The following is a 22,428-nucleotide window of genomic DNA, read 5'->3' on the forward strand; positions in this document are numbered from 1 at the left end:
TCATTAGTCCTAGTCGTCTCCTCCCAGATTTTAAAGTCACGACTCGTGATACTCTCTCGGCTATCAACAATTGTTGTTTTCATTAATCAAATTATTAGTTATGTTCTTCACTTCTAGAAGTAATCATATTTTATAACTAAACAGTTGTGTGTTAATATTCTTATGGAATCAACACCAATAAGTTTGATTTCAAATGCTGCAGTTGAATGGTTGAATGGTGTAACTCCCGTCTCTGAAAATGTGTAATGTTGAGGATCAAATAAATTAAGGGTCTGAGTTAATTGTAAGAATAAAGAGCGGAGTATTTATCAGAAAGCTATTAGTACGAATTACGTGTTTTATAATATTTAGGTTATTACTTAAAATATTACGCAGTAACTTAAAACAGTACCTTGCTTAACATTTATTATATTTTTAGGTTCACCATCACTTGTTCTATCCTTGAAATTAAATATATTAATGGTACTCTTGAAATAAAACGTATTGATGGACTGTCTATTTCCACTTTGCATATCTATATCCTTCCAATGAATTTTACTTTTAGTTTAGTCCAATTTTTCAAATGTTACTTTTCTCTTAAATAATGTAAATATAAATAATATTCAACAAAATATATATATATTACATTCACAATAATGCAATGAAAACCTCGCACTTATGATGCAAATCTACTATATAAATAAAAATACGATAATTTGTGTGTAAATTCTAATTTTCTTCTCATAAATAAATAAATAAATAAATATATATATATATATATATATATATATATATATATATATTTAATAGGTATTCACACACACATGCTTTCATTAATGTTCAAACCCTTGACCTTCCTTTGAGAAGTAGGAGCCTGATTTCGTTAGGCCACATGCCTATTGGTTCATAAATATTTAATTTTCATAAGTTATTCATTTTATATGTTGATTTTGAAATTTTTATGATCAGTTTTAACATTAATAACCATTATTAAATTGTTATATTTTTGGGGTGAAAATCATTATTTTATACAGCATCTTTTATAATAATATTATGTGTAGAAAATATTCAAGACAAAAATGTAATATATACAACATTCAGATTTCTATTTTTGTATTTAACAAACAATTTTAATGAATTGAGCGCTTGAAATTAATACAATATCAAACAACTTTACATATTAATACTTTTTGCACTCACTTCAAATTTTCAGTTTTAACAAACAGTGCGTAACTAAATCACACAAAGTGGGAGTGAGAGCGAGAATATAAAAGTGCCAAAATCTAATTTAAGAATAGAAAGTGAGAATATGCTACGCATGAAAGTAAGAGCATGCAAAGCATCGTAGCGGCATCTTTAGAAGAATTGTGTGAATATTGTGAGACTCCCTTTACATATTTAGAGGTGTGCTCTTATGTTAAATGCTCAGTCGTATATCATAGGGTGATCATGGAAAGAAATCTCATATATTCTTGGGTTTTATTTCTTAAAAAATGGACCCTAATGCTGAAAACCTAAGATGTGAATAAAAAAATGTAGGGGCAGTTAAATCCAGTATCCTATGGATGACCAATAAGGGCTTTGTAGTTGAAAGCCTGTACTTATTGGGCCACTAGAGGAGCTATTATGAGCTATTATGGTTCAACTGAAAAATTAGTGGGCCTAACTGAGCAGTCCATTTAGATTATCGGTGTAAATGTAATCAGTCAACCAACTGGGTAGATGAAAAAAAATTAAAAAAAAAAACCAACTGGATAAATAGGGTCTGTTTAGAAAGTGTTTTTTGTTTTACCCTGGAACAAAAATAAGTGTTTGGTAACGTTGATATTCCGAGAATAAAATATGTTTGGCGACAAAAATTTGCCGCCGAGAAATAAAAAAAAAATATATGGGTTTGATTAGGCGGTGCTTTGGCTGGGCAGAGGCAGATCAAATGGAAAGTGTGGGGAGAGAGCTCGATCTGGAATTGGGGTCACAGCCTCGCCGTCGTCGAAATCGTTGATTTTTGTCACCGGAATTGTGAATCCTTCGTCTATGATTGATGGCAATGGTGGGTTTTGAAGTCAGTGGATGGAAGTGGTGGGATTGATGTCTATGAGAGATGAGAGAGATGATTGTGGCAGTGGTGGGTTTGGAAGTCAATACAAAAGTTCTATCTTTCCACGACCTGATGCCGCAACATTGCCTTGGATCATATCAAAAAGTTCCTGATGGTTGATTTGGGTATGTTATTGATGGGGTTTGATGGGTATGAGAGAGGAGAGAAAGACCCAATTGATGAACCTCAGTTACACCTCCGACAATGAAAACCATGAAAACCCCAATCAATAACCCATTGAAAATCAAGCTGATTTGGGTTTAGAAGATTTTTTTTTTTTTTTTTTTTTTTTTTCTCTGTGACTGGTTCAAGTTGATTTGGGTATGAGAGAGGAGAGAGATTGTTGTGTCAGTGGCCAAGGTGGGAGGAGGCGGCGTGGCGGCATCAGAAGCGTGTTGCAAGACGGCGCCGACTTCAATTTTCTACCAGTTTGTATTCGTTTGCATCTTCTTCGTCCAGACAGAGAGAGATATTGATAGAAAGTGAGGTGGATGGTTTCCTCCATCGTCGCCGGTGGGTGGTGTCTTCCATTTTTGCTGGTGGTTGGGATGAGATGATGATGATACAGAGGGACAGGGATGTTAATTTTTACCGTCCCGTCGGGGCTTGGCCCCGTCACGCCCCATTAATAACGGATATGGGAACACTTTTTATACCGTTGGAGCACACATAGACACAAATTTTGTACCCGTTGCGGGTCACGGGACGGGCAATGGTTTAGTACACATATCCTAGGGGCCCCGTCCCACCCCGCTAGGCATATAACTATATTATATATATATATATATATATATAATATTAATAACTTATTTTAGCAGCTTACCGAGTTACCCATCTCTTACAATCCTAATTTGGGATGTAAACTTGGTATTAAATTTGTTTTTATTTTGGTTATGGTGGAAGTTGAAACTTAGAACTTTTTGTGATTTGGTTGTATTAAATTTTTATTTTTGTTTATTATGTTGTCTGAATTATGTTATGTGCATATTATTTTTTTTTATTTTTGTTGGGATACATAATTTCATTTATGTTGTGCCATTCCCAGGCTTTCCACATTTAAATAGCACGAGCTTCGTTTTGTTCGTTAAAGGAAAGATAGCGGAGCGGGCACGGGGCACAGTATTTCCCAACGGGGTGGGGCTGGACATGAAAATTTAACCCATTGCGGGTCTCGGGGCAAGTATGGACTTGACAAAAATTAAAAGGGGCGGGGCGGGGCGGGATTTAAGGAAACCCGTTCCAAACCAGCCCCGTTGCCATCCCTAAAGAGGGAGATGATGATGGTCGGGTGAGAATGGTAACCCCCGCTACAGTTAAAAAAAAATGGGCTAGAACAACCTAGAACCCCAGATTTTTGTTCCACCTTTTGGGTCAAATAATGGACTTGTTTTGAAAGTGTTCTAGTACTGTTGAAAATAAAGCAAGTAGGTCCAAACATGTTTTGTTTTCAAAATGGACTACCGTAACGGGCCTGGAGCATTACAAAACATATGGGAACACTTTCCAAACAGGCCCTTAATGTCTATGATAATCACATTAGTTCATTTTTTAGATTATGTAATTTTTAGGATCCGTTTAGCATGCGCTTTATTTTAGGCGTTTTGTTTTTGGTTAAAATAGAAACAGTATTTTTGTTGTAAAAGACTGTTTTGAAAAACAATAGAAATCGCATTTAGAAACGATATTTTGATGTGAAAATGTTGGAAACAGAAACATGCACTGTTTTGGTTTTGGATCAAACAGTTATAAAAATAAGAAAAAATATCTTTTTGTTATTTTGGTTTTTAGCCACAGTTCACGAAGTGTTTTAGCATTATGTAAAACAAAACAAGGTCGCGCTGAACAAGTTTTTGTTGCCAAAATCGACATTATTGCACTCTCAAAACAAAAACAACGTAAACAAAAGACACGCCAAATGAGGCCTTAGTATATACAAGACAAGTTAAAGTTGTATAACAATCTTATTCAATAGGTGTGTATAATTTAAAATATATATTTATATTTGATTGTGTCCACATTTCGTACGTGTTCTATTAATTATTTATTTTTATTTTTTTGTCAGGATTTATCTAATCAATTCAAGTGCATTGTATTGCACTAGAGTCTTATATTTGTGTCTGCGTTCCTTAGCTCAACAGAGACCGTTAGGTCTCATAAATTGGATACAAATATTAAATTGTGTATTATTTTATGTGATTGTTATCATATGTGATTTCGCGTTTTCTATCTGTTTTGTATAATTTTAATGTTTTAGTTTAAAAAATAAATAATAAATAGTGATACATTACCAGATATTTATATTTTTCTTATTAAAACTCCTAATTTATATTTTATCCCAAGCTTTTTTTTTTTTTTTCCTTTCCCTATGTTGGACCCCATACCATTTTTTTTTTTTCTCCACTATCATTAGGCCGTTGGTACCAAAATTTCCGGGGAAAAAAAAATATATATATTCCACAAGTAAAATAAAAGTCTGGAAGGGAGACCATAGTCATAACCGTACTCTCCAAGGGCAATTACGTAAACCCACAATTAGGAAGAGTTGTTATTAAGTTCACAAAAAAACCCTCAAACCATATCACTCTCCTTTGCTTTGCTCTATTTCTGCTCTTCCTCTGGTGATTTATCGCAAAACTCTCTCTTCGCAGGTAAGCTTCTCTCTATTTCTCCACGTGTATGTAAACTCATGATTATAATGCTATATATATTGTTTCATATATGTTTTACTTGTGAGTTTATTGTATTTTTAATTTGTTTATGATCTGTGATTTGATTTAAGCTTTGGATCGCATATGGTTCCTACTTTGCTTTGATCTGGTTTGTGTTGAAGTTTTTACGATTTCTTTCGGATCTGCTGAGTGTGTGTATGTATATTATAACTTTATTGCGATTTTAATGTGAGTTGAACTGGCTGGGTAGTGTTAAATCAAAATCACTGATTTTATGTGTGTTTGTGTATATGTGTGAGTATGACAGTATGTATATATGTGTGTGTGTATAATATATATATGTGTGATGTGTGTGTGTATAATATATGTGTGTGTGTGTGTGTGTGTGTGTGTGTATATATACATGTATATCTATTGGTGAGTACCTTAGATGGATTTTGGATTGCAAAATGCAAAAGAATTTTTATTGGATATCGAATGAGATCTGTCATACAGTCATTCTTACTGCTATTTAAACAAGTTTGCATGTTAAATTCGAATGGAATATCTCAATCTATGGTTCTTATAAGTGTTGGCAACATAGTATAGGTTTGTGAATTATTTTATTTATTTCAAATTTTCATTGTCAGTAATCTGATGGGGGTCTTTGGCTTTTTTTTACAGTTAATTCAGGTCTGTAGGCTTATTTGTTTTGCATTTATTTTGAAAATTTTAGTTTGAAATTAGAATTATTGCAAAAGGTTCTAACTTCATTTTTTTTTTTTTTTGGTAAAGTACAGTTACACCTGATTTGGCAAAAAGATACTCAGATGAAACTTATCTATTTTTTGGATAAAGACACCCCCTGAAGGTTCAAAAATGAACAAAGACACCCCCTTTACATGAAAAATTGACCAAATTAGCCTTTGACTGTTTAGGAGACTTTTTTAACTTTTTTAATTTAATAAATTGGACCAATCTACCCTCATGAACAATTTATGCATAAAAAAAAAAGTAACAAAAAAAAAAATTTGTTAGTTACTTTATAAATGTCCCAACTTCTTAAAATGTAGACGATTTTTTGATCTAATACATATATTTCAAATAAATTATATTTTGTTATTACTTTTTTTTCTTTTTCTTTTTTATTTTTAAATTAAAATGCTTAATTCTTTGATCTAAAAAAATTAAACACTTTATGTTAGGAAATGTATAATATTTGATATATAATTTAAGATGTATAAATTTATACCGGTACCATATTTTTTATTTTTAAGGAAAAGAGATTGGTTTAAATTTTTTAGATGAAAGAATTAAGCATAAAAGAAGTAATAACAAAATATAATTTATTTGAAATATATGTATTGAATCAAAAAATCATTTTAGACGTCTACATTTTTAAAAAGTTGAGACATTTATAAAGTAAAAAAAAAATTGAACAATATCAAGTTTTTTTGTTTTTTTTGTTTTTTAACTTTTTTTTTATGCATAAATTATTCATGAGGATAGATTGGTCGAATTTATTAAATTTTAAAGTTAAAAAAGTCTTTTAAACGGTCAAAGGGTAATTTAGTTAAATTTTCATATAAAGGAGTGTCTTTGTCCATTTTTGAACTTTCAGGATAAATAGATAAATTTTTTCCAAGTAACATTTTTCCAAATCTGAGGCTTTTCCTTTTCTTTTTTTTATATATATATATATACTTCGTAGTTCATAACTATTAAAGAGAATGTTCATATTAACATTGTGGCCATTGGCCAAGTTGACTATGAGGAGAGCGTACTAAACACGATATCAAAAATGCTAACTAAGCTAGGCCTATGACGAGCGCGTTGCAAACACTTTATAAAAAATGCGAGTGGGCTTGGCAATATCAACGATGTCTTTCAATCCCGGCGAGCTCAAAAAACAAGTGCGAGGACCCAACAGTCAAAAACTCACAATTTGCCACCTAGCGACGCCTTAACGACGGCGTCTGTGTACTGACCGCCGCTACCACAACCCAAGGCCCGAACCAACCCCCACCACCCCTTCTCTCTGCTCTTATCACCGCCTCCATCTGACCGGAACAACGTCGCCCCAGCTTGCCGGTTCCGCCGCCTTTTCAGATCTTTCAATTCCATCTCCGTCGGAAACCTAGCCAACCCAAACATGAACAAGTACCACCTAGACTTGGACGGCGAAGTCACTAACTTCACTTTCTGAACCTTAAAGCCACACTTGTCGTCACTCTTTCCAGATTTCGAGGTCTTAGGTTTGGTGAAGGAGCTCGAGTTCCAACGAAAGAGCCCTCGCTTTTCGTGCTTTTGTTGCCTATTTTCTTCGAGCTCACGACTCTTGTCACAAGACACCGATTCTTTGTAAGGAATCAGCTTCCCACAAAAAATGATGTTTCGAGGCGGATAGGTAGTAGCAGCTTCAGTAGTGGTATTCCATTCGTCGCTGAAGAACTCGAAGTAGTCTTGCTTGGATGATGAATACGAGGTTTGATCTTGTGTACAGAGATTCTCCCAATCAGCGGCGTCGCTGTACATGGGAAAATCACAAAAAGAGAGTCTCTCCTCTGCTTCGTCAGAGTCCGGAACGTAATTAGGGTTAGGGTTAGGGTTAGGGTTGTGTTCCATTGGAGCTTGCATATATAAGAATGCTATATCAAATGGAGATGGACAGCAGCAAGTAGAGGGGTTATTTGGTGACTTGTAAATTGAGTAGACATTTATGTGTATCTATATATATATATAACGATAGAGAGAGAGAGAGGCTGCATGTTTACTGATTGATGGGCACGGCTTCTAGAATAAGACCTTTACATATGGATGAATTAAAGGGCAGGCAACAGTGGGGAAGGTACTATTTTTAATCTTCTAGAAGACGACAGACAAAATATGCAAAAGGTTTGTCAAAGAGTCTAATGGTATTACTATGCTACACGTTACTACTACAATTGATAGTGAGTTTCTAGAGGGGTAGGGGTTTGGAAGCACTATATTGAGATATTTTTAGATGGTTGGGGGATTATTAGTTCTCGTCAATAGCCCTTAAACATGTGAGTGAAAAATTAAAAGTATTTTATGTTTTTTTTACATAATTATTATTATGTTCAATATTGATGATTGGCTCAAGATTAATTCTCTCAAAATCATGTAACTATTAATACAATTCGAGTCTTTAAATTGTATAGCGTAACTATAACTAGGGACAGACTCATGTGAAGGATCAGTGGTGCAAGCGTCGCAAGCGTCCCACTGAAATTTTTACAATTCTTATTTTTACCTAAAAAAAAAATCGGTAAATATATAAATACCCCCGTAACTTTATCTTTTGTCTCCACTGATTTTTATTTTTTATTTTTTTTCTCTCACTCAACCCTCATTATTGTTTAAAATCACCCCACTGTAATGTTACTTCATTGTGAAACTTTATATATATACAAAGATAAGACTGTGTACATTTGATCCTCTAAAATTTGATTATGAAAGAATTTTCATTACTGAACATCCTAATTGTAAGTGTTTTTTTTATATATAGCCTCAAACAGTTTCATCATAAGCTCCGGAAACATTCACTATTTTTCAAGGAAACTTTAACACTCAACCCTTCCATATTTAAAGGGGAAGAGAATTAATCAAATAATTTGTTAAAGTCTTTGTTAGTGGTTAAACTAATTAAGTGTGATGGGCATATAAAAGAAAACGAAAACGCGTGCTCATGCAACTCAATATCCTAAATTAATAATTAAGAAATTAATTATTTTTCTTTGGGACTCTAATAAAGAAATGCCAAACTTCAAAATTACAGTGCCATTTATGCTAGCTCCAAACTTGACTCTAACATTTTAAATTTCAATAGATGTTACCACAAACCTACCATATATTTTTCATTTTTTTACACTTCAAAAGCCTATTTTTCACGACCCCGACAAAATTATTGTTAAGCGACCATTAATATTGGATTACATTCGTACTAAGATGAAGTAGTTAACCTATTAATCCAAGCACACACTTCAATATTTTTTAAAAAATAAATTTAACAATCGATTAAAATTAAAACCTACTGGTAAAATGGTTTCATCTTTTGAAATTAGAAATTTGCTTTCAATTCATAGGATTTTGAATGACGCGGTGATAATGTCATTATTCACTCACATAAAACAGTAAATGTGTTCAATTTTTAAACTACTTATCATTATTCCTAAAATTAAAACCGGTTCATTCCTTGAAACTAAAATTTTGTTTTTAATTCATTGGATTCATAGGACAAGAATAATATTTTTATTAGATTAATGTACGTTAAAAAAAATTATTTGAGTTAAATTAGGTCTAAGATGCACAAAAATCTAGAAGCTCCAAAAGTTCCAAAAAAATGGGTAAAAAAAATTTAATTGAAATTGAATGCATACTTTTCTCTTCTTTTTTTCCAAAGGTTGCTTTTCATCTTTCTAGACGGTGGAGGGGCAAAAAGTATTACAGTACGTTTTTCTTTCTTTCTTTTTTTTTTTTTTTTTTTTTTTAGATTTGTTGAGGAGGCTCCAATGTATGGGATCCACGTGGCGAGTGTCCGTTGGATCAGGTCAATGAGATGAACGTACGAGTGGTGGGTAAGTAATTCTCTATTCCGGTGGAACTTTAATTGGGTTCTAGATTTGGGTCCCACCTCACAGACACTTCCATTTTTCTTTTCGTCATTTCTGTTGGCAGTTTACAGATGGGTGGGGCCCAATTATTTTCCGCGTTTTGGACCTTTCATCCCACTCAGGTCCTTCTCAATCTCTCACCGGCCCAAATTTCCGGTGGTCCATCCATATATATATATATATATATATATTATTACTAAACCTCATAAACATACAAATCACGTACTTGACACATCCTATTTTCTGTTGTCTTTGGATAAGACCACTCTTGCTATTTGATTCTAATCCAATCTGTCGTACCAAATATCCTATTCCTTTTTCCAACCCCACATTGATCTATATACTTTCTCATTTTGTATGGAAATACAAGGGGAAAAAATGGACATATATATATAAATATATATATATATAATGACAAAGAGTTGTGTGCGTTGTTTTTTTATTTTTTATTTTTTACAGTTAAAATACACACACTCATTATTCACAACATGTATGAATAAATTATTATATTATCTATGAATAAATTATTAGACTGTAAAAATTAAATGCTTAGATTTATTTGTAATATCTTATTATATTCACGTAGAATCAACAAGTTTGAATTAAAGTCATAATTAACGACCAAATGTTACAGTCAAGTTAAAGTCACATTTTAACTATTTTTTTTTTTTTTTTTTCATTTACACTTGATCAAATGCATAAATTTTAGAGACAAACATGTGATTGTGCATAGAAGATGATGTAAGAATTGAAATTTCATGTCAAAGTCTATTTACAAAAAATGATCTTGTGATTATTGAACTGTATAATTTATTTTCTTTGACGGATTTGAATTTACTAGCACGTGATTCATGTCAAATTAATTTAATTCGTTTTATGTTTCTTTTTAATCAATTATATGATGATGTGAAGATCAGATAACCATTCAACGATTGTCTGGATATCCTCATGGTGTAAATAGGAACAGATCAATCTAATTTGAGGCCTTAGATGAAAAATAAAAAGTGGTATTTTCAACAATATAAATAAAATTAGTCACAACTTAAAAATAAAATATACAAATATATATATACACAAATTTATAATAACAAAGTTAATAAAACTAAAAATTAATTAAAGAAAATGAACCATGGAACCTGATTTAGAAAACCTAAATCCAATACTCCTACAAAATTTAAAAGAGTAAAAAAAAAAATATATATATATATAAATATATATATATATATATATATATGGAAAGTTTTCGTCACTTCCCCAAACATCAACATTAAATACATATTTAAATTTTTACAGCAGGTGTAGCTTACCCAGAAATATTTTTAATATTGGTGTAAAAAACGTGAATGAGAGGGATGAAAGAAAGAGTGAAAATAATAATAATAATAATAATGAATAATTTTTTATATTTACTAAAGTTTAATAATATTATGAAATAATTAAATATGATTAATATAAAGAAAATTTAAAATTAGACGACCACCTAAGTCGTATGAGGCTCCAGCTTCAACGTCCTCTCTCCTCCCACTCGTGTGCGGGTGCCTTTATGAAGGTAGGTTGATAGCACACTATCATTCTGGAAATGGAAAGATTGTGTAACCATGTGGTTGGTTGGGAAATGAGAAAGCGCATGGGTTACGTGCCCGAAAGCCCTTGGTTTCGTGCTTTAGTTTAGTTACCACCCAAATAGCCTATCCCCTTCATTCGAGAGCTTAAGTATTCGATGATCAGTGAATAGATAATATATATAAGTGACTGTGTGAGTTTACCCGAACATTAATTAATAATAATAATAATAATACACAACCCCTCTTACTGATCAACAATACTATCATTATTTTATGATAATTTACCCTATTCTACTACTAAAGTGATCAAATCACCCCTTTCTTGTTAGTTCTTAGTTAAAATTAAAGGTAACATCATGTTTGACATTAATCAAACCGCTGCAACCAAAGCAGAAAATTAAGGAGGGTCATTTTGGTAATTTCATTTGTCAGTTAATACTTCTACAATGAATAATTTTTTTTTTTTTTTCCTTGACGAATAAAAAACGTAAGAGTCATGCTCTGCCAAACTAAGAATATGACAAGAAATAGGGGAGAAAGCCAAATCAGAAGTCACGAGGAATGTTAGTTACAGTCGCTCTTCACAGTCACGCTTCTTTACCTTTAAACCTTTTCTTATCTCTCTCCTTTTATTCTCCTCTCCTCAATTTTATCCCTTATATCAATAACATTTTAGAATGCCAAAAAAAAAAAAAAAAAAAAAAAACATACAAGAATATATTGTGGAGTATTTTTTTATTTTTGGATTGCCAAAACAAATAATATTATGGAAATGGATTATTTTATTTTATTTTTTAAATTAAATTTTTACTATATATATGTGTGTGTGTGTAAATAACTACCTTCGTATATGTATAAGTTTTTTATTTATATTTTTTTCTCTCCTAACTTAATTAATGTACATGTGTGTGTGAATATATATATATATATTCACCTGCTATCAATATATAACGTATATATGTAGTTAAAATATATATCACTTGCTATCAATATATACCACGTATATATGTAGTTAAAATATAATTAAAAAAAAAAAGAAAATAAAATAATCAATTCCCATAATGTTACTTGTTTTGCAAATTCAAAAGAAATAAAATAATATGAATTGTGATTATAGGAATGATACGTGAATCCATATATAGTGCACGCACGCGCGTGCACACACACACATATATATATAGTTAAAATATAATTAAAAAAAAAAAAGAAATAAAATAATCCATTCCCATAATATTATTTGTTTTGACAATCCAAAAAGAAAGAAAATAATATATTTTTGTGTATATATATATATATATATATATATATATATTTGACAATCTAAAATGTTATTGGTATAAAAGGGATAAAACTAAGAAAAAGAGAATAATATGGGAGAGATAAGAAAAGGTTGAAGGGTAATTTTATCTTAAAATTTTATATTTTTAATTTTTATAAAGACAAGAAAAATCTCAAAAATGAACATATAATTATAAAAATTGTGACTAAGAAGAAACACCATCTTAAAAAGGGCAATTGGGAGCGTCACTGCAAGTAGCACTCTTCCAAAAGCCATTATACTCAATATAAAAGTGTTGGAAACGGCATTAGAAAACGCAAACTTTGGAAGGATTATTAAAAAGATTCCGCTAAGAATTTTTTGCGAATCTATTGATGAGCGCGTTCCTCTCTGCGAGGAGATGAACGTGGTATATTTATTTTCTCAAATCCGTTTCCGGGTGAATGAGAAATTGGCTCCAAAGTAAGTGATTTATAAAGCCTAAATGGGTGTGAATAAAGTGGGAAATGCTTGTCCCACATCGAAAAAGTAGCAAAGCAACCTTGAGTATATATATGTCTAGTATGGGATTTGGGTTTGGGCCCAAGGGCACCCAAGTTTTTAAGAAGGGGAGGACCTAGGCTAGCCTGGATCCGAACCAACTACCACACGCGCGCCGCCCGCCCGGTCCAGTCCGGGCTAGGGCGGGGCGGGGCTTGATTGTGAAATGGGTTTAACTTTTTACCCAAAGTTGGGATGGGCCTGTGTGGTTGTAATTTTATTTTGTTGCTGGACTTATCAAAATGGGCCTGTTTACTGGGCTGAATTAATGGCCAAGTTGGATTATTTGCTTGCTGGACTGGACGAAATTAAAGGGCTGGGCTGGATCAGAATTAATTTTGAACCAAGAGTTGCACCCTTTACAATTTAAAAACCACCAACAGTTTTTTAATTCTGATTGGTCAACAATGGTTGCACCCATTCGGACTATGGGTGCACCCATTCAGAATAGGCACCAACAAGCCTATAAATACCCATCATTGGGTTCATTTCAATACACACCAAATTCAGAAATCTTCTTCTCTTCTTCTGAATTTCTTCTTCTAATTCTTCTTTGTTCGGTTCAGCCACTGGTTTGGGTTCAACCTAAACTGGTTTAGATAGGGTTCGAACCTTGGTTTCCAAGTTTAGGTTCAATCTTGGTCTCCGAGTTAGGGTTCAATCCTGGTCTCCGAGTCTGAGTTCATCAGAGAGTACTACACCGAGCCGGTTCGCCTATTCCATTGGTTTAAAGTGCTACTACCAAAGGAAGAAAAGTCGTTGTATCCTGAGAGATAGACGCCGAAGAGTCCGTTAGCACCGTAGCGGGGCGTATCTGTCTTAAGGTTATAGAATTAAATTCTAGCCTCGACTTTATCAGGTTCTTTTATAATTTATTTTCTTGATATTAAACTATATAAATATATATATATAGATAGATTATTATAATAAATATTATATTTAGAAATAATATTTAAATAAATTATACTATAGTATATGATACATTATTTATTTTTTGTTAACAATCTTAAGACAGATACCTTTATACTATAGTAATAATTATTTAATTATTATTCTTGTTATAATTATTATAATTTGACTCGTGGTCTGTATATCAATATATAACAGACAAATGGCAAGTACGAGTATTACTGTGCCTAATGTTCCCGTCAGTCATGGGGAGAAGCCCGAAAAATTCAACGGGACAGAGTTTAAAAGGTGGCAACAGAAAATGATGTTCTACCTTACAACTCTGAATCTAAGCAAGTACCTGACTGAGACTGCTCCAGTGTTAGATGAGGGTGATACAGACATTACCAAGCTTGGAGCTGTTGATACATGGAAGCATGGAGACTTCCTATGCAAGAACTACATCCTCAATGGATTGGACAACACCTTATATAATGTGTACAGTCCAATAAATACTGCTAAAGAGCTTTGGGAGTCGTTAGACAAAAAGTATAAAACAGAGGATGCTGGATTGAAGAAATTCGTGGTTGGACGATTTCTGGACTTCAAAATGATAGACTCCAAGACAGTCGTGAGCCAAGTGCAGGAGCTCCAGCTAATCCTACATGAGATACATGCTGAGAAGATGACATTGAGTGAATCCTTTCAAGTAGCTTCAATCATTGAAAAGCTGCCACCTATTTGGAAAGATTTCAAAAATTACTTGAAGCATAAGCGCAAGGAAATGGGGCTCGAAGACTTAATTGTCAGGCTGAGAATTGAAGAAGATAACCGTACATCTGAAAAGAGAGCCGGAAATTCTTCAATAGTGTCAAAGGCAAATGTAGTGGAAGCAGGACAGAAAAATAAGAAGAGGAAGCACTCTGGAGAAGGTCCTAGCCAAGGAAACTACAAGAAGTTCACTGGGAAGTGTTTCATATGCGGCAAGCTAGGACACCGAGCTAAAGATTGTCGTAGCCGCAAAACACATCATAACCCCAAGAAGAAGACCACTGAGGTGCACATAGCTGAAGAAGATAAGTTGACAGCTGATGTATCAGAGTTAAATCTTTCAGCTGTGGTTTCTGAAATCAACCTGGTAAGCAACAACAGAGAATGGTGGGTGGACACAGGAGCTACTCGTCATGTTTGCTCTGAAAAGAGGATGTTCACTACCTATGAAACTATAAATAATGAAGAACAACTCTACATGGGGAATTCTTCTACTGCAAAGGTTGAAGGACAAGGAAAAATCAAGCTACTAATGACCTCAGGGAAAGAGCTCACTCTTAATAATGTGCTGCATGTACCAGACATCAGGAAGAACTTGGTCTCTGGGTCACTACTAAGCAAGAATGGGTTCAAGCTGGTCTTTGTATCTGATAAGTTTGTGCTGACTAAGAATGGGGTGTATGTGGGCAAAGGGTATTTAAGTGATGGACTATTTAAGTTCAATGTAATGACTGTTGTACCCAAAGCTATTAATGATAATAATAAAGCTAGTGCTTCTTCTGCTTATATTATTGACTCATCTGATGTATGGCATGGTAGGTTAGGACATGTTAATTATGATACTATTCGTAGATTGATTAACATGGAATCTATACCTAAATTTAATATTGATTTAAATCAAAAATGCCAAACATGTGTAGAAGCAAAATTGACTAGAACCTCATTTCACTCCATAGAGCGAAGTACTGAACCTCTAGCATTAATTCACAGTGATATCTGTGACTTTAAATCTGTGCCAACTAGAGGTGGGAAAAAGTATATCGTTACTTTTATTGATGACTGCACAAGATATTGTTATGTATACTTGTTAAGAAGTAAAGATGAAGCCTTGGAAATGTTTAAACATTACAAGAATGAGGTTGAGAATCAACTTGGAAAAAAGATAAAGTTGTTTAGAAGTGATAGAGGTGGTGAATACGAAATACCATTCGCTGACATTTGTTCAGAACATGGTATTATTCACCAAACTACCGCTCCTTATTCACCTCAACAGAACGGTGTTGCTGAACGCAAAAATCGTACCTTAAAAGAAATGATGAATGCTATGTTGATAAGTTCTGGTTTAACCCAGAATTTGTGGGGGGAAGCTTTGCTCTCTGCTAATTATGTTCTCAACAAGGTACCTCAAAAGAAATCAAACGTGACACCTTATGAATTATGGAAAGGTCAAAAACCATCCTATAAATTCTTAAAAGTGTGGGGGTGTTTAGCTAAGGTTGCGGTTCCTACTCCTAAGAAATTTAAGATAGGACCAAAAACCTTTGATGGTATTTTCATAGGCTATGCACAGAATAGTAGTGCATATCGTTTTCTTGTGCATAAATCAGACATTCCTGATATCCATGTCAATACAATTATTGAGTCAAGGAATGCTTATTTCTTTGAGGATATATTTCCTTGCAAAAATCCTCTTAAAAGAAATTATGATACTGCTAATAGCAATATACAAGAGAATATAGACCAAGAGTCTATAGATGATGAAAATGAGGAAGAACCTAGACGTAGCAAAAGAGCTAGAACGTCTAAGTCATTCGGTCCTGACTTTCTGACATATATATTGGAGAATGAGCCACAAAGCTACAAGGAAGCTATGTCTTCTCCTGAAGCTAATTTATGGAAAGAAGCCATAAATAGTGAAATTGAATCCATCATGCAAAATCATACTTGGGAGCTGGTGGATCTTCCTCCTGGTACTAAACCTTTAGGGTATAAGTGGATTTTCAAGAGGAAGATGAAGCCTGATGGTTCAATTGAAAAATATAAAGCCCGACTTGTTGCTAAGGGATATAGGCAAAAAGAAGGCCTGGATTATTTTGATACATATTCACCAGTCACAAGAATAACATCCATTAGATTGTTACTAGCTATTGCAGCACTGCAAAACTTAGAAATACATCAAATGGATGTTAAGACTGCCTTCTTAAATGGTGAATTAGAGGAGGAAATCTATATGGAACAACCTGAAGGGTTTATAGTTTCAGGGAAAGAAAAGAAGGTGTGCAAACTTGTAAAATCCTTATATGGATTAAAACAAGCACCTAAACAATGGCATGAAAATTTTGACAAAGTGATGTTGTCAAATGGTTTTAAAATTAATGAGTGTGATAAATGTGTGTATGTGAAAAACACTCAAAATGGATATGTCATTGTGTGCCTATATGTGGATGATATGCTAATAATGGGTAGTAATGATGTTATAATCAAAACTACTAGAAAGATGTTGACCAAAAATTTTGATATGAAAGATTTAGGCATAGCAGATGTCATACTAGGAATTAAGATTTCTAGAACATCAGATGGTCTACTATTATCTCAATCTCACTATATTGAGAAAATATTAGAAAAGTTTAATAAAGGGGATAGTAGTCTTGTAAAGACTCCTGTTGATGTAAATCTTCATTTATCGAAAAATACTGGTCCTAGCATATCACAACTTGAGTATTCTCGCATTATAGGAAGCTTAATGTATTTGACGAATTGCACACGCCCAGACATAGCATACTCAGTTAATAAATTGAGTAGATATACTAGTAATCCAGGAAAGAACCATTGGACTGCAATAATTAGGGTTCTAAGGTATTTAAAATATACTATAAGTTATGGATTACATTATTCTAGATATCCAGCAGTACTTGAAGGATACAGTGATGCTAATTGGATATCAGATACTAAGGATTCTAAATCCACAAGTGGCTATGTCTTTACTATTAGAGGAGGTGCCATATCTTGGAAATCTTCAAAACAAACTTGTATTGCCAGATCCACTATGGAATCTGAATTTATTGCTTTGGATAAAGCAGGTGAAGAAGCTGAGTGGCTTCGTAATTTCTTAGAAGATATTCCAAATTGGCCTAAACCGGTGCCCGCTATATGTATACATTGTGATAGTCAATCAGCAATTGGAAGGGCACAAAGTAATATGTACAACGGTAAGTCTCGACATATACGTCGACGACATAATACCGTTAGACAATTGCTCTCAAGTGGGATAATCTCAATAGATTATATCAGGTCAAAAGATAATTTAGCGGATCCGTTTACAAAAGGTTTGACAAGAGAGCAAGTATATAGTTCATCGAGGGGAATGGGATTAAAGCCGAAAGCTAACGAGTCATCTTAATGGAAACCCAACCTAGTTGACTGGAGATCCCAAGATGTAGGTTCAAAGGGACAACAGAAATTCTGAATGGCTCACCAGAAGCACTGGGAAGATTCAATCTTCTACCCATTTCTATGATGAGACAGTGTTACCTACAGCGATGAGTAGGATAAGCTATGCTTTTAATGACTCTTATACCTTGAAAATTCAAGTGGGGTATGGTAGGATACTCTTAATAAGAAGTCACCTATATGAGTGTGAAGTGGGGCCGCTTCTATGAGAACTTCTAAGGCTAAGTTTTCTGGAGCGCTCATGAAATACCAGGCGTTGTTCAGGGCCATATGAACACAACCGTGAGAACCGACTTTGTGTGGGAAGGAATTGTGTGTTTGCTATTGTCTTGGTTTACATCAATGGCTGAACAGTTCAAGACATAATGTTCACTGGTTAGCTAGTAAATCCGATAGTAATACACTAGGGAAGGTTCAAGGCCAAAAGCTACCTATCCCGATGCAGTAACTTTCCAATAGTACTCTCTATAGTGTCTGTATCTTCTCCTTTTGTAATCTGCGAAAATTTTCATTCATGTGGGGGATTGTTGGAAACGGCATTAGAAAACGCAAACTTTAGAAGGATTATTAAAAAGATTCCGCTAAGAATTTTTTGCGAATCTATTGATGAGCGCGTTCCTCTCTGCGAGGAGATGAACGTGGTATATTTATTTTCTCAAATCCGTTTCCGGGTGAATGAGAAATTGGCTCCAAAGTAAGTGATTTATAAAGCCTAAATGGGTGTGAATAAAGTGGGAAATGCTTGTCCCACATCGAAAAAGTAGCAAAGCAACCTTGAGTATATATATGTCTAGTATGGGATTTGGGTTTGGGCCCAAGGGCACCCAAGTTTTTAAGAGGGGGAGGACCTAGGCTAGCCTGGATCCGAACCAACTACCACACGCGCGCCGCCCGCCCGACCCGACCCGGTCCGGGCGGGGCGGGGCTTGATTGTGAAATGGGTTTAACTTTTTACCCAAAGTTGGGATGGGCCTGTGTGGTTGTAATTTTATTTTGTTGCTGGACTTATCAAAATGGGCCTGTTTACTGGGCTGAATTAATGGCCGAGTTGGATTATTTGTTTGCTGGACTGGACGAAATTAAAGGGCTGGGCTGGATCAGAATTAATTTTGAACCAAGAGTTGCACCCTTTACAATTTAAAAACCACCAACAGTTTTTTAATTCTGATTGGTCAACAATGGTTGCACCCATTCGGACTATGGGTGCACCCATTCAGAATAGGCACCAACAAGCCTATAAATACCCATCATTGGGTTCATTTCAATACACACCAAATTCAGAAATCTTCTTCTCTTCTTCTGAATTTCTTCTTCTAATTCTTCTTTGTTCGGTTCAGCCACTGGTTTGGGTTCAACCTAAACTGGTTTAAATAGGGTTCGAACCTTGGTTTCCAAGTTTAGGTTCAATCTTGGTCTCCGAGTTAGGGTTCAATCCTGGTCTCCGAGTCTGAGTTCATCAGAGAGTACTACACCGAGCCGGTTCGCCTATTCCATTGGTTTGAAGTGCTACTACCAAAGGAAGAAAAGTCGTTGTATCCTGGGAGATAGACGCCGAAGAGTCCGTTAGCACCGTAGCGGGGCGTATCTGTCTTAAGGCTATAGAATTAAATTCTAGTCTCGACTTTATCAGGTTCTTTTATAATTTATTTTCTTGATATTAAACTATATAAATATATATATATATATATATATATATATAGATTATTATAATAAATATTATATTTAGAAATAATATTTAAATAAATTATACTATAGTATATGATACATTATTTATTTTTTATTAACAATGTATCTCCAATCGTTGTATATATTTTTTTGTGTAAATCTGATATGTCATGATGGATTTACACAAAAATTTTAGATTATTTAATTTTATCTCCAACGGTTGTTTTATACCTTTTGTGTAAAAATATATCTTCCAATAACAACAAATCACGTGTCTTGTCAGAACCCACATAACTTTTACAAACTTACTTAACATATGTTGATTCTTTAATAGAATGAGAAAGAGGGAAGAGAAAGGAAATATATTAATCTGGCAGTATAAAATAGTTGTGTAAAATACACAATTTTTTTATACATTGGTAATGTGACAATGTATTTTAACAAATTACTGGGGATGACAATATATATTTTACATAAAAATATATATATATATTTTAATAGACGGTTAAAAATGCTGTTAAAAATGCTCTAAACATTTACTCCTTAAGAAAGAGTGAATCTAATTTCATTGTTTGTGATAGAATTGTGGGGTCCATTTTCAAGGAATGGTCTACAACCCTTTGTTTCTTCTACCACGAGATCAACGCCGCACAAAGTGACAATATTGGTATTAATCCAAAATTTTCTTCATTGGTCCTAGTCGTCTCCCAGATTTTAAGGTCATGACTTATGAATCAAACTCTCCTGGTCTCAACAATTGTTTTCATCAATCAAATTTAGTTATGTTCTTCGTATCTAGAAGTAATCATATTTTACAACTAAACAGTTGTGTGTTAATATTCTTATGGAATCAACACCAACAAGTTTGAATTCAAACGTTATTGTCTAATGGTATATTTTCAACCTCTAAAATTTAAACAAATTGAGTGCGCGAGTTAATTATAAGTACAAAGAGGGAATTGTTTTTTATAATTAATATAGTTGTGAATTTGTGATTTCTAAAATGTTGAGGGTGAAACAAATTGGGTGCCTGAGTTAATTGTAAGAACAAAAAGGAGATATATATATATATACACAGACACGAGTATATTTTTATAATTAATATAATTGTGATTTTATTTTAATTCTGTAATTGTGAAATGTTTAATGATCAAGGACTTGGCTTGAAAGGAGTGGATCTGCCCTTCATTAAGTCATAGTGGAAGTGAGAGCGAGAGTAAGACCAAGTGCAAGAGTCGAAATAAGAAAGTGTCAAAGTCTAATTTAAGAATGAAAAATGAGAGCATGGGGAGGTGCAAAGCATTATAGTAGCATCTAGTTAGAAGAATTGTGTGAATGACATGAGAATCTCTTTACATATTTAGAGGTGTGCTCTTTATTAAATGTCCAGTCGGATATCAGATGGTGATCATTGAAGGAAATCTCACATATTTTTGGGTTTGATTTCTTAAAAAATGGACCCTAATGCTGAAAACCTAAGATCTGAATAAAAATTTGTAGGGGCAGTTAAATCCAGTATCCAATGGATGACTAATAAGGGCTTTGTAGTTGAAAGCCTGTACTTATTGGGCCACTAGAGGAACTATTATGGGCTCTTATGGTTCAACTGAAAAATTAGTGGGCCTAACTGAACAGTCCATTTAGATTATCGGTGTAAATGGAATCAGTCAACTAACTGGCTACATGAACCAAAAAAAAAACAAAAACCAACTGGCTAGTCAGTCTCTACCGTAAAGGACATTTAATGTCAATAATAATCACATAAGTTCATGTTTTTAGACTACGTCAAGAACTAGATGGGAATGGAATGAAATATTTTTAATTTTATTTTTTTATTTAAAAAGTAATTTTAAAAATGAAACGTCCATTTTTCACCTTTCTCGAAAAATGTCATTCCATCAAAATCATTTTATTTTTCAACAAGAGGAATGGATATTTCATTCTCCACTTAAAAAAATACAAAGTAAAAATAATATTAAAAATCGCTTTACTTGAAGATGTGATTGCTAACCCACTTTTCTCAAACAACGAAATTTAATAAAAGTTAGCTTTTTCTTTATATTCCCTCCTCAATTTCAAATATACATCGAAAATATATATTTACGCATATATATATATATATATATATATATATATATTAGTTTTCCTTTTTAAGCCATTCATAACCAAACGAGAGAATATTCCATTCCCATTTTATTCTCTGATTCATTCTATTTCTACCTTATTTCATTCCTTCATATCAAATTAGCCCTTAGTATAAATATACAAGACAAATTAAAGTTGTATTAACAATCTTATTCAATAGGTGTATATAATTTAAAATTTATATTTATATTTGGTTGTGTCCACATTGCATATGTGTTCTATTAATTTTTTTATTTTTATTTTTATTTTTATTTTTTTGTTAGGATTTAACAAATCAATGCAAGTCTTATATTTGTGTCTGTGTTACTTAGCTCAACGGAGACCGTCAGGACTGATAAATTGAATACAAACTTTAAATTTTGTATTATTTTATACAAAGTGATTATTATCAATATTAGATTTTACGTTTCTGATTTGTTTTGTATAATTTTTAAATTTTAGTTTAAAAAATAAATAAAAAATAGTGAAACATTACCAGAGATATAATTTTCTTATTAAAACTCCTATTTTATATTTATCCCACGCTATTTTTTTCTTTTTCTTTTTTCTGCACTGTCATTAGGCCGTTTGGTACTAATTTTCTTATGTCCTCTAGCCGTTGGATACGCCTGTCACCTGGCCTGATTAAATGTAATGTGGATGCTAGTTTTGCAAAATCCTCTTTGCTAGGAGGTGGAGGGGCGATTTTTCAGAGTTCTGATGGATCTGTTTGTCGAGCAGTAATTTTTAAACCGGTCTCTGCATTATCCGTGAGTGAAGCTGAGGC

At 33.3% G+C, this 22,428-nt stretch overlaps 1 protein-coding gene across 1 annotated transcript; it reads right to left on the bottom strand.

The window, feature by feature from the left end:
- Window positions 1–6,663: 6,663 nt before the first annotated feature.
- LOC132269961 (uncharacterized) lies at window positions 6,664–7,350 on the bottom strand. Its single transcript, XM_059771185.1, has one exon. The coding sequence runs from the start codon at window positions 7,348–7,350 to the stop codon at window positions 6,664–6,666; it is 687 nt and encodes a 228-aa protein (XP_059627168.1).
- Between the last annotated feature and the right edge of the window lie 15,078 nt (window positions 7,351–22,428).

Source organism: Cornus florida, unplaced genomic scaffold, assembly GCF_030987335.1.
Source record: "Cornus florida cultivar Cherokee Brave unplaced genomic scaffold, ASM3098733v1 CherokeeBrave_3.0.0_Hap2_Chr08, whole genome shotgun sequence".
NCBI lineage: Eukaryota > Viridiplantae > Streptophyta > Magnoliopsida > Cornales > Cornaceae > Cornus > Cornus florida.